The following is a 13,735-nucleotide window of genomic DNA, read 5'->3' on the forward strand; positions in this document are numbered from 1 at the left end:
GATTCTGTAGAAGGAAGCCAATCCTCGGTGGTCCAGCTCCACCGTAGATCAGAATACATATTTGATATGGGACAACAACTCTAATTTTCAAAAGACTCTTTTAAGTTTTTTTTTGCTTATCAAACAATTTTTTTCGAGTGTAGAAATAAATTGTTAAAGTGTCGGTTGTTTTTAGCTATATTCAATCATTCATTAAAATACGAAAGTCTCCATTGTACTGCTTGTGTTTTTTTTTTTTGGGCACTATTTACTTTACTATTCTAACAAGGAATTTTCACATACAGAAATAAATTATTGTACACGATATAAGTAAACGTATAAATCAAGTTTATAGCGAATCTATGGTAAGAAAAATTTATAGTGAATAAGAAAAGAAAAGAGGAAGAAAGAAGAAGACCCATACATGTAATTTTGGAATAAAGTGACACAACGGGCTTAACGTTACATCCCTATCTTTTTTTATCTTTTTCTCTCTTTTTATTTTTGTCTTTTATATTCTTTCAGTTTTCTTTAGCTTCATTCTTTTTTTTTTTGGGTATAAGAAAAATAAATGATGTATGAGCTCCACCGACTCTCATTCTGTGTTTTTATGTATATTAATGGTAATGGTGAAATAGTTATTGTAATGTTAATTGAGGGGTCAACCACACGCTCTCTTGCGTTTTGCTTTATTTTTGCTTTTTTTTCTTTCGTTTTTTATTTTTGTTTTTGGTTTTTTACAAATAACTTTCTCATTTTCTTTTAGAATCTTTAAAACTTTTTCTATTTGCTGGGGATGCCCATTTTTTATTTTTCCTCATAATTACAATTGTGCCCTAAATCTCTTCTCCTTTAACTAAAGAATAACGCAGAAACGTTAGTGAGAGTAGTGACTAATACAAAATCATGAGGTTCAATCTAAAATAGTAATTTTCCTTCTTATTTTTCAGATTTATTTATATATTTAGGTAGAAATTGCATGTGCATTTGTCAATAAGAAGAAACAAATATTCCTCTTGGCCAAAATAAATAAATATTCCTGAGAGGATAAAAAACTTTTCTTCTCTTCCACGTAAACATAAAAATCTCTCCAACGCTTGTGTTTGTGTTAAAGCTCAAGATAGACAATATTCTTCAACACAATTTGTACTCTTTTGTTTTTTCTGTCATTACTCATTATTGCCACTCTTTGATATTTTCTATTGAGACCACAAGCCTAAACCAATTTCGAATGGGGTTTTCCTTAATAGTCAAAACAAATTTCTTGATGTAGTGAAACTAAATTAACGTTTGATAAGACTATTACTAGCATGTAATGATACCGACAAATCAGAGAGGTTCATGGGTCGGATGGGTCAATGCTTGGATTTTAATACACTGTCATCTCTCTTATTCGTTAGTTAGTTTATTGTTTGGGTTAATTAAATATTAATTTGAGGTGGTAATCATGATAAAGCTACTCGACAAATCCCTTGCTAGTGTTGTCATAATGATTATGACAGGATTATTCAAAACGTTCAAAGTAATTTTAGAATCCCACACACCACTCTTCACTTAATAATATCAGTCTAATCAGTAATCACAAGCCTTTTAAATAAAATAACTCGAAATGGGAGCTTTTAAATTGATCGTTCGGATAAAGTTTCCTTTTAAGAAGAAAACTATAAATGGCTGAAACTTGGACGAAGAAGCAAAAAATCAGATGTCTAGTCAGGCCCATATTCTAGCTTTAAGAGAGGCCCTAAGTAAAGCCCATAATTGCCGAACCATCTTAAGGCTACCGATAATACGCCGTCGTCTTAATTTATAGCTGTAAAAGCTTATCAAAATGTTTATTATATCAGAAGCTTATCAAAATGTCCCACGATGTTTGTGCCTGCCGTGTAATTTCCCTCTTCTACAAAATTCTCTAAAACGGCAACGTTTTCAGGATATTCAACGCTCTATTGATGTTTAGGACTAGAGCTAGACCCTTTGAAAAACAAATGTCTTCATCTCAATAAATCGAATTCACTCTAACACGAAATCAAACTACAACGATCGATCATAATTATAACCCTGAAGGCCTGAACCATAATTCAATGTTTGTAGAAGCTCTATTTGAAGCTTATCTTGTGAACACTCAATAGTCTTGTCTTGTGCTCTGTTACCACCAAAGACACGTGTCGCAATGTACGGTTTCTTAAAACAGAACAGTTCAACGTATTCAACGCCATTATTTTCCATGTCAGACCACTTTATAGTCAGCAAGCAGCAAGAGCAGCACAACAGTCACTGTGTAACATTAATCTTCCTTTTTCTTTTTTTTTGTTTTTCCTTAAAAGTATTAAACGACATTATTTGATTCTTCCTCTGCACTCTAAAGAAAAACCCATCTTTTATAAACTTCTCATGTGCTGAGAAAGAAACCAAAAACCACAAGGAAAGAAAGGAAGGAAGCTGTGCCAAAGGCAAAAATGGGTCGTCTTCTTTACATTTTCTTCTTCATTGCCTTTCTCGGTTTTGCAGGTAACAAAACCACAAACAAAAAAAAACGCTAAAGATTGTTTGTTTTTTTTATTGTGAACTCATAGCTAATAATAATCTTTGTATGCAGGAGCTGGTCAAGAATCAACACCCATTGAAGCTCTAAACCTGCATCACAAAGTCCTTCAACTTCCTCAAACTACTGATCTTGATCTCGCTGTTTCAGTGAGCGACAACAAAACCATTACCGAGATTTCCTCTAGTATCATAAAGGCTGAGACTTGGCTTAAAACTCATGTCCTCTCTCGTTACCCTACCATCAAAATCACCACCATTGTTGTCTTTTTCCCTGATTCTTGCCACCAAACCACACAACACAAACCCAGCTTTGATCTAGCTCTGACTTCTTTGAAAAACATTTACCACTCTCTCACAAGATGGGGTCTTGAGAAGAACATCAAAGTCTCCTTTGGCTTCTCTTACCAATGCTTAGAAAACCCAAAAAGCTCAGAATTGTTCAACCCTGTTCTCATCTTCCTCAAGACCATAAACTCAACTTTCACCATAAACCCACCCCTAAATTTCCTTTCTTCACCTGACAATCATCTAGATTTGCTTCATTCCGTGGAAAAGTTGGGATCTTTGAGCTTCAACAAGGTCAATTTCTTAAACCCTGAACCAGAAGAAGTTACTACAAGGAGAAATCTCAGATCTTTAATCAACGTTAGCAGCAAATTCACAATCTCTTTCCCAACACTACCCTCTCCATCACCAGAGAACTCACCAATTCACTCCTCAATCGGATCTTCATCTCCACCAACAGTATCCTATTTCCCTGAACCTCCACAATACACGCCGGAGCAATCTCCGATTTCATCTCCTCCCCAGTTTCCTCCTCTACCGAACCAAAGGAATCAAGGGATCTCTCTTCCGCCGCCGTGCCTTCCTACTCATCCGGCGCCGTCGCCTTCTCCGGTGAAGAAGAAAGACGTGGAAGGACTATGGTGCGTGGCGAAACCGAGCGTAGCGGCAGAGACATTGCAACAATCTTTGGACTTTGCGTGTGGACAAGGAGGAGCCAATTGCGATGAGATTAAACCTCACGGGATATGTTACTATCCAGACACAGTCATGGCTCATGCCTCTTACGCTTTCAACAGTTACTGGCAAAAGACTAAACGAAACGGAGGCACTTGCTCTTTCGGTGGAACCGCCATGCTTATCACTACTGACCCTAGTAAGATTCGATAGTGCAGAGTTCACATTTACCTTTCAAGATTCGATAGTGCAGAGTTATGAAACTTTGATTTTGGTACCGCAGGTTATCAGCATTGCCGGTTTATTCTGAGTTGAGATATGTCAGCCATTGAAGATCTAATCTACCACGGAAGCGATATGAAGAAGACGATTAAGGGAAAAATAATTTTAGTTTCTAGTGATCGATCGCTAGTTTTATTAATTTAATCATCGTTACAAAACTATGTTTATCATTTAGGGTTCAAGTTAATTTTTGTTACTTTTTAAGCCGTTTATTCGGCCCAGTTGTTACTATTAATGGGCTTTGTTTTACGATTATGGGGCCTTTCTGTGTAGGAAAAACGGGAAAAAAATAATCACCCAAATTTATATCAGAGCCAGGTTTCGATCCTGGGACCTGTGGGTTATGGGCCCACCACGCTTCCGCTGCGCCACTCTGATATTTGCTAATATGTCTCTACCAGTTATATATTTATAAGAATCAATACTTCTTTGGGCTCCTCTGTTGCTGTTGACTTGATGGGCAATTTGTCTATCTACCAAATTTCATTTTTTGTTTAACTCGTATTTTAAAACTTTACGACATTTTTATAGGACTTTCTTTTAGCTTCTTCTATAAATCCGCGTAGAAGATATCCCAATATTCTTCTGCATAAGGACAGCTTATAAGATAGATATTCGTTGAAGCTATGTTTTGGCAGTTGAATATTGACTAAGTAGACAGAAACTGTTATGAGTAACGACGAGACCCACTTCATAATACAACAACAAACTCGACGACTTAAAGACTTACTCCACTTTCTTTCTTTTATCTCCGTCAACGACCCCCAATTGTTATTTTACGCATTGTTTAATTTTCTTCTTTATATTTTTTTTTTATAACATATAATTGTGTGTTTAGTTGGTGGCTACTGACTAGTGGGCAAGTCTTACAAACCCCAAACTCACGTACATTCTTTTGAGAGAATCAAGTGTGCTATTATTATTATTTGAAATGAATATAACAAACCAAAATCGAAGATAATAAATCAAAAACATAGATAGTGTGTGTGACGGTGTTGACGGTGGTGCAACGAAGTGTCAACCTCATGTTAGCCTGAGCCTTAGTCTCGTACTGACTTTAACTGTCCACCGAAAAGTTCCACCATTCTTGTTACGACACGTTGTCCAACAGAAGAATCCAGCCTTCTCAAAGCCAATGAGGAAGTGCCAGATAAGCAGTATCCCCAATGCCACCACATATCACAAACCGAGAAAAGATTATACTCCAGAGTGGCAAAAGCTTCTTCTTCTTTCTTCTTCTTCTTTCTTCTTCTTTTTGTTTATTTTTATTTTAAATACAACTCCGAAGATATGGCACTCCATTTCAAGAACAATTGTCTTCCTAATTTTAATCTTTACATCCCTAATCGACGTTATTCTTTACTTTAATTGTATAAAAGTTTGGGTGACTACTACCCCGGAAAGTATCATATTAGAATCAGCTTGGAAGTCATACAAATTTGGACATATATTTAACTAAAAATCCTTTGAAGAGTTCCCAATCAAATAGGTGGAAACTTCGTTTTCTAAAGTAGGATAAGTTAAAGGTGATTGATTCATATAGTTGAGATTTGAGGGGGATAAATAAGAAAATGCAAGTTGCTAAAATAAAACATTGAACCAGCATGAAAACGAAAGTTGTGAACCCCTCAAAAAGTTATAGGATCGATAGAAAGTTTCGAGTGATGACATAATTAGCTTAGTAAATAAACCTCGAAATCGTGTTTTTGTTGACACTTTTTATATTTTGAGGAGTGGTTATTAAACTTTTACAATCCAACATAAACACTTATCTCAACATAATTCTGGCAGTTTCTGACTAAAAACACTGCATTGACTTGGCAAATAATTCATCTAATACTCCAAAATTAATGACAACATCTTTTTATGTTTAATATAAAAACAAAGGAATTTAATGGATTGAAGAAAGCAAGAGCAGCACCACTTGATCACTCATAGCCCACGTTCCCACTCTCAATCCCAATTCTAAAGATTTGTTACATAATATATATATCTATAAATCAAAACCAACACTCAAAAAACACAACACAAACACAAACACAAGACGTGCTCACAATACACCACACACTTCACTCTTTTTTCTTCTTCTTAAATACCTCAAAATTAAAAGAACCACATGGCTCTCGAGACTCTCAATTCTCCAACAGCCACCACCACAACCACCGCTCGCCCTCTTCTCCGGTATCGCGAAGAAATGGAGCCGGAGAATCTCGAGCAATGGGCAAAAAGAAAACGCACTAAACGTCAGCGTTTTGGTCACCATCATCAGAATCAAGAAACGAATACAAAACTCCCTTCCGAAGAAGAGTATCTCGCTCTTTGTCTCCTCATGCTCGCTCGTGGCTCCACCGTACAATCTCCTTCTCCGTCACGTCCTTCACCGTCCGATCAACGAGACTACAAGTGTACGGTATGCGGGAAGTCTTTTTCGTCTTATCAAGCCTTAGGTGGACACAAGACGAGTCACCGGAAACCGACGAACAACAACAGTACTATCATCATCACTTCCGGTAACCAAGAACTGTCTAATAACAGCAGTCACCACAGTAACAGTAACAGAGGTCCCGTTGTGATCAGCGTTACCGTGAATACTAGTAACGGTGCAGCTGGTCAAACAAGTGGAAAGATTCATACTTGCTCCATCTGTTTCAAGTCGTTTACGTCAGGTCAAGCCTTAGGTGGACACAAACGGTGTCACTATGACGGTGGCAACAACGGCGGTAATGGCAGTAGTAGCAACAGCGTTGAAGTCGTTGCTGGAGGTAGTGACGTTAGCGATGTGGAAAACGAGAGATCATCTGAAGAGAGTGCGATAGGTGGCGGCCACCGTGGGTTTGACCTAAATTTACCGGCTGATCAAGTCTCAGTGACGACTTCTTAACGTTGACTCGGTTTTGGGGAGGAAAAGTCAACTGTACTCAAGCGACGAAGGCAGGGATAGTGGATGGACGGTGAAGTTTTTTTAACGGTCGTTTCTATTCCAGTTGCTTCGGCTTGGACTGAGTCTGTAATGAAAATGATTGGAGTGGACTTGCATTTATTATTATTATTTATTTTTACAAAAGAAATGTTTATTTGTTGTTGGATTTGTTTATAGATTAGAGGAAACAATTGGGATATTGATATATTTTTATTATCTTGATTTAAAAAGAAAGTAATAATAATGCAGAGATGGATGATTGGATCGTACACGTTATTATATAGTGGACCATTCTGTAAAATTCTGAAATAAATATATAATTTAATGTCGTAATCTATACTTCATTTACTTCCGCAAGCGAAGGAAAGCCACTTGAATTCTCTGTTACTCTCACAGCTCTTAGTGATCTGTTCCTCCTTCACCTAAAAACTATATAATACGTCAATAAATGTCTGTCATATTTTCCAGTTATAATACTATTTTTGTAACGTTTGGTAACAAAGGCTTAATCTGATCGATTAAAAACTGAAAACATTCTGACTTGTTTCATACTGATTTACTTGAAAATTTCCACTTAATTAGTTTAATTAATGATTTTTTCATCTTAATTTTTTTTATAAAATATAAAATCATTATGGTTTTGACAACGCAGTGGACCGTCGTCAAGTATTCCCGAATGGGCCCTAGCAGTAATATAAGAAAGAGATCAGCCAGCTTAAGAAGCCCATATATATTTCTTTGATGGCCCAATAGTGCAAAGCAGAAATCTATATTTCGATGTTAAATTTTGTAACTTTATTTAATCGATAACAAGAAATAAAATAAGGTGATATTGGGAGTAAAAAAAAAGTTGAAAACTACAAGAACTTTGACTGTAATGATTCGAACATGTTACCAAACACGGGATATGAATCAGCATATATGCATGCATTCGATCTTGTTTGTCTATGAGAATCTGCTTCTCCCATGTGCGCCTTCTGATATCAGTTTAATCTTGTTTTTACTAATTTAATTCACGTTACTCTCTACAATACCGATAATGAGAGACTAATTAAACGATATTTAATCATGAACTGCGTTATCATCTTACCAACAACTAATTTGATAAATTTAGCAACTCATGCTTATTAGACTTTTGATTTTATGCATATAGGTACGTAAGTATAATATATGTTCTTAGCATAAACATAATCGTACAATTAGAAATCAACTATGTTAATAGACCGTTGAATAAGTCTACAAAAGGTATATAACGGGAAATGATCTAGAGATGTAATCAATGCAATGTCTTCCAAAATATTTCAAAATGTCGCCGATATGTATTGAGGAAAATGATGGTAAACCTTTAGTTTGGATATATTATGACAAATTTTAACGTATAAATTGAGATCAAGAAACACTGACTTGATAATAAATATTTAAGATAGGACGACGACGTTGAAAAGATCTACAAAGCACATGTGGGTATGTACTAAACTACTAATGTTCAACCTTCTTTAAAAGTCCATTGACCAAAACCGTTGGAAGTAATCATATATCAAGCTTTCCCCTAACCGACCAAAACTCTTAAGAATGCCTTATCTTTCTCCATAATCATGTGACCCTCATTTTTATGTGCTCTCCTTTTGATTTTATCTCATTATTATGTTTTCATTTTTCGTTTTTGTTTAATTGTTTTACATAAAAAAAAAAAAAAAAAAATCAAAGCTCTAGCCACACTCTTAAAAGAAAATCTGTTTATCGTGCATAGTGTCTTGATAAAACAAGATTAACAGAATACACACGACTCATAAGTATTACTATATATATTAAAAAGCTCGTATTATTTTCCATTCGAAATTTATATCTATTACATATCAAGGGTGATGGCCGTCACTCGTCAGATTCCCCTTATAAGAATTTTAAACTGCATGGTTTTATATTTTAAACTATATCTTATAAATGGTATGAAGCACATTCATGCGGATGTGCACCAGGGTGACGTGCAGGACAAAGCGATGATAAAATATTAGTAGTGAATTAAACTATGTTATAGTAACACATCTTTATTTGTTTAATTGACATTGGATCCTTTTGGATTTCAGTGTTGGGTTCTGTAGAAAGAATTAAAAGGCAGAAGAAATTTGATTGTTGTTGTTTGGTATTTAAAGTTTTGAGCGTTATTAAATGGAGTATATAAGTATATAATTACAGTAAAATAAAATAAAAAAAGTTGCGTGCGCGGTCCCCTTTCGTCCACTAGGGCAAAAGACGGGTTCACTCGTTTGATCGGTCTTTCATTTATCCCCTCAAATATAAAAACTTTTATAGTAACTGATTTTTCCTCAGCCCTCTTTTATTATTCGTTATGTACAATAATAATAGTCTTCTTCAATCTCTTATACTCTCTCTGTTTATGATAAATTGATATTTTAGAGAATTTTCTTTGTCTCTCAAAATTGATTTTGTACTTTAACAAAAAAAAATTGTTTTTGTAAATATTTTTAATACTAGAAAAGTGGAAAAGTGGAAAAGTAAAAAAAATATCAGAAAAATAGCCATCACATATACATAAAATGACTATAAAAAATCATCAAAAAAATAAATAATAAACTAATCTTTATCTTAATATCTGTGAAAAATCCTAAACATCAAACTATTAGGGATATAAAGTACATTTTATTGGATTACAAATAACGATTTTTATATGAATTAACCTTTTCTTTTTTTTTTTTCTCTAAATTGGTTCCCACTTTCCACGGTCAACTCAGTAAACCAAACTAATGGCACAAATCCTTGTGGATGGAACAGAATGAGGATAGAACTGAATTGACTCCCACAATTTGCATAAAATAAAATATTGTTGACTCATATTAGTATTTTTTCTAGTGATAATAATATTCATTGTTACAAAAAAAAAAAAAAGGTGCAAGTCAGAATGAGGATAGCACAGTTTAACTTGTCAGATATTAGCGTGGCTGAATTTATGTATAACGCATTCAATCGTTTGCTACTTGCTACTAGTTGCTACTAGTACTACCTTTTAATAAAGGGTTTTTAAAGAAGCATTGCTTCCAAATTTATATCCACAACCAACAGGAGAGAAAAAGCAAACACATGATAGACACTGAATTCGATTGAAAAACAAATCCTGGGGTTGGGTTATTTATCAAAACACAGCTTTTCTTTTCTTTTCTTCTCTTTAATCTTTGATTATTTAATGATGGTAGTAGTATAAAAGTTTTTATAAGTTGAGTGGTGGAGGCGGTGGTGGTGATTCAGAGAGTGGGGTATTAGTATTGGGAGGAGAGAGAGAGAGAGGAGATAAAAAGGGGACAGAACATTCTGAAGCTTTCAGATTTGCACTATGGTGAAGGAAGACGAAACAGCTCATCTTCTTCTTTGATTCTCTCTGTTTTTTTCTTTTCTTTTTCACTTTTTTAGGGTTTTTTCCTTTTTTTTTTTTTTTTTTTGTTGGATTGCTGTTTTGTGTTTTGTCGGAACACTCTTGGAGGATTAGAGAGTTCTCTGTTCCTCTCTCTCTGTCTACACACAGCAGCAGCAATATAGCCCACACTTTTTGCCTCTGTCTCGTTTCATTTCCATCGAATTGATCCTTTCTCCACCAAAGGTATGATTTTTTCGTTCATTCCAACTCATTTTACCTGAAATTTGCTGGTTTGGCTTCTAGATTTTAGGTCCAAATTCGAAATTAAAAATCACCTTTTTATAGCTTAAAGAGTAATTTCTATAAGTTCCTAATTCTGTAGATTTGTAACGCTAACCACATGTTTTGGTTAATCTCTGATTTTTGGATAATTGTTTTATGTCACTAATTAACTATACATAACATAATATATATATATATATATATATATATATATATATATATTTTGCTTATTTAGCAAACTCTTCATTGATCTAATGATCTCTCTTTTGGTTTGTTTAATGCTTTTGTTTCACGACACAAACCAAGAACTGCTTTATTCTTAATCGGATATTCGCACTTTTTTTTCTAGGGTTCTGGGTTTTTGTTTCTTCTTCCTTCCTTTTGATGCTTTCTGAACCTGATAAGATTCGCTACAAAAACAACAGAAGAACATTAAAGAAACAGAGAGAATTTGTATAAAATAAAGAAAATAGTATTATGCAACGTGTCGGACTTACAAAGCAAGTGGAGAGCATCTCTCTCTCTCTCTCTTTTGCTCTTTCATGTTTTCTTCCTTTAATCTCTCTTTCAAGGTTAGCAACTGAAGAAGCAATGTATAGGTTTCTTCTCTTATAGTTTAAGTCTAAAAAGTCTAATAATATATAGTAATTTTTCACAGCTGCTTCTGCCTTCACCAATACTCTGCTTGTTTATACTTTTGCATCCAATAAGGATCTCAGATTTTTGAATCCTTCCTTAATGCTCTTCTTGTTGTCACAGAATACCATTTCAGAGAAAGAGAGCAGAACAATCTTCAGAAAGCTCTTCCTGGCTTGTTTCTTTGTGAAGAAATGAAGTTTATGAAACTTGGATCCAAACCGGATTCGTTTCAGTCCGATGAAGATTCCGTAAGGTAGTAAAATGTTTTCAAGATTTTGGTTTCTTTCTTCATATGTTCTTTGCTTCAGAATCTTACTTTTTCTGGCTGTTTGTTTATAGATACGTAGCAACGGAGTTAGCTACTGATGTAGTTGTAAATGTAGGAGATGTGAAATTCTATCTTCATAAGGTAAACTTAACAATCTCTAATTTTCAAAAATCAAGAACACCAACCATTTTGGTCTTTAGCTACTGATCTATATTGAAACAAACTTTTGATTGTTGTGTGTAAAAAACAGTTCCCTCTTCTGTCTAAAAGCGCTCGTCTTCAGAAGTTAATAGCCACAACCACAACCGATGAACAATCATCAGATGACGAAATCCGCATTCCCGATATCCCTGGAGGCCCTCCAGCTTTTGAGATATGCGCTAAATTCTGTTACGGAATGACTGTGACTCTCAACGCATACAATGTTGTAGCTGTGCGTTGCGCTGCAGAGTATCTCGAAATGTATGAATCGATTGAAAGCGGGAATCTTGTTTACAAGATTGAGGTTTTCTTGAACTCGAGTGTTTTAAGAAGCTGGAAAGACTCCATCATTGTTCTCCAGACGACAAGATCATTCTATCCGTGGTCCGAAGATGTGAAACTCGATGTACGGTGTTTGGAGTCTATCGCTTTGAAAGCTGCTATTGATCCAGCAAGAGTGGATTGGTCTTATACTTATAACCGAAGGAAGCTTCTTCCACCTGAGATTAACAAGAATGGTGTACCAGTAGATTGGTGGATAGAGGATCTCGCCGAGCTTAGCATTGATTTGTTCAAGAGAGTGGTTTCGACTATCAGAAGAAAAGGCGGGGTTTTGCCTCAGTTTATAGGAGAAGCTCTTGAGGTTTATGCAGCAAAGAGAATAACAGGTTTCATGATCCAAAACGATGATGTTGAAGATGTGATTGAACAAAGATCTTTGTTAGAGACATTGGTTTCGTTGTTGCCTAGGGAGAAACAGAGTGTTTCTTGTGGTTTCTTGATCAAACTTTTGAAATCTTCTGTTTCTTTGGAATGTGGAAAAGAAGAGAGGAAAGAGCTAAGTAGAAGAATCGGAGAGAAGCTAGAGGAAGCAAATGTGACTGATCTCTTGATCAGAGCTCCAGAGGGAGGTGAAACAGTCTATGACATTGACATTGTTGAAACCTTAATCGATCAGTATGTTACACAAACACAGAAAAGAGACGAGCTTGAATGTTCAGAAGACGACATCAACGAAGGAGATGGGTTTGTTTCAGACAGTTCAAAAGCAAATGTCGCCAAGTTAATCGATGGATACTTAGCTGAAATCTCAAGAATCGAACCCAATTTGTCTCCTTTAAAGTTCATCTCAATTGCAGAAAAGGTTTCAAATTTCCCAAGATCATCACATGATGGTGTTTATCGTGCCATTGACATGTTCTTAAAGGTAACTACTTCTGCTCTCAGATCTGCTCCCTAAATTTTCTAAAGTTGCAGTTTTTAAGTTTTTGATCATCAATTGAAAATTAAAGTTTTGAACTTTGATTAATACAGCAACATCCAGGAATAACAAAGAGCGAGAAGAAATCGTTAAGCCGGTTAATGGATTGCCGGAAATTATCGCCGGAAGCTTGTGCTCACGCCGTGCAAAACGAGAGGTTACCTCTACGAGTCGTGGTGCAGATCCTATTCTTCGAGCAAGTACGTGCCACGTGTCCCACAGCGAAACCTTCTCTTCCACCGAGCGGCTCTCACGGGAGCTCGAGGACGACGACGGAAGAAGAGTGTGACTCAGTAACGGCCACGGAGGAGACGAGAGACAAGACGGGTAGTTCCGAGAAGACGAAAGCTAAAGGAGTTGTAATGTCTCGGATTTTTTCGAAGCTTTGGACAGGTAAAGATAGAGATGGTGTTGGGGATGTTAGTAGTTCAGATACATCTGAAAGCCCTGGCTCAGCTACCACCGTCGGTGATAAATCGACGCCGTCGACTCGCCGCAGAAGATCATCGTCTTGACTTGGACAAGTTGGGCTTTTTTATCATAAGATTAGGCCTTTTTCGTTTAAGCTAACTTTTGGTTTAGATTAAATTTTGGGTCAGTTATTTTGGTGATTGTAAACCCAAAAGTTTTTTTGGTTTATGTAAACGTAACAAATTTTGAGAAATCCAAATTCTAACGTTACTTTTAGAAATTTTGAGAAATCCAAATCCAAATCCAAATTTTCTAGTGTAAAAGAATAATTTCAAGAAAAACTTTTGAAGATTACTTGCAAACTTCAAATCTAATTATGGAACCTGTTCCCTTCTTTGTGATAGATAATAATATTAGCAATTTGCAAGGATTGTTTTGAAAACTTAAAAAAGGGTTTTAGCCGGCAGAATTGACCATACAAACTATAAAGAAAAGTCGATTAATATTTTTCCATGAGCTTCTTTGTTCTACGTCATCCGACTTATTTATATACTTTCAAAAGGTTACGTTTGTACCATTTTAGTAATTTATTTACTTTTGATTCATTAACCTTTTCCTCGT

General features: G+C 35.5%; 2 protein-coding genes, 1 non-coding gene and 1 pseudogene across 5 annotated transcripts; 3 read left to right on the top strand and 1 right to left on the bottom strand.

Moving 5' to 3' along the window:
• Positions 1 to 2,213: 2,213 nt before the first annotated feature.
• Positions 2,214 to 4,017, top strand: LOC104727277 (glucan endo-1,3-beta-glucosidase 13). Its single transcript, XM_010446341.3, has 3 exons — positions 2,214 to 2,487; positions 2,576 to 3,682; positions 3,767 to 4,017. Exons 1-3 carry the CDS (start codon positions 2,436 to 2,438, stop codon positions 3,796 to 3,798), a joined length of 1,191 nt encoding a protein of 396 aa, XP_010444643.1. The 5' UTR covers positions 2,214 to 2,435; the 3' UTR covers positions 3,799 to 4,017.
• Positions 4,018 to 4,071: 54 nt separating this feature from the next.
• TRNAM-CAU (transfer RNA methionine (anticodon CAU)) lies at positions 4,072 to 4,143 on the bottom strand. The gene has a single exon. It is a non-coding gene; the product is annotated as a tRNA-Met (tRNA).
• A 1,440-nt stretch (positions 4,144 to 5,583) lies between these two features.
• Positions 5,584 to 6,954, top strand: LOC104727278 (zinc finger protein AZF1 pseudogene; annotated as a pseudogene). The gene has a single exon (XR_015570552.1). The product of XR_015570552.1 is annotated as a zinc finger protein AZF1 pseudogene (transcript).
• Positions 6,955 to 9,460: 2,506 nt separating this feature from the next.
• On the top strand, positions 9,461 to 13,394 carry LOC104727279 (phototropic-responsive NPH3 family protein NPY3). 2 transcript variants are annotated; one of them, XM_010446343.3, is made up of 5 exons: positions 9,461 to 10,295; positions 11,094 to 11,226; positions 11,313 to 11,382; positions 11,492 to 12,649; positions 12,757 to 13,394. In XM_010446343.3, the coding sequence occupies exons 2-5, from the start codon at positions 11,165 to 11,167 to the stop codon at positions 13,216 to 13,218; spliced, it is 1,752 nt and encodes a 583-aa protein (XP_010444645.1). In that variant the 5' UTR covers positions 9,461 to 10,295; positions 11,094 to 11,164; the 3' UTR covers positions 13,219 to 13,394. The 2 variants fall into 2 exon arrangements, with proteins under 2 accessions (XP_010444645.1, XP_087331812.1); XM_087475686.1 differs by lacking the exon at positions 9,461 to 10,295 and adding an exon at positions 10,580 to 10,906.
• The last annotated feature ends 341 nt before the right edge of the window (positions 13,395 to 13,735 follow it).

The sequence above is a fragment of the Camelina sativa genome, chromosome 11 (assembly GCF_030686135.1).
Source record: "Camelina sativa cultivar CO46 ecotype springtype chromosome 11, ASM3068613v1".
NCBI classification, from domain to species: Eukaryota; Viridiplantae; Streptophyta; class Magnoliopsida; order Brassicales; family Brassicaceae; genus Camelina; species Camelina sativa.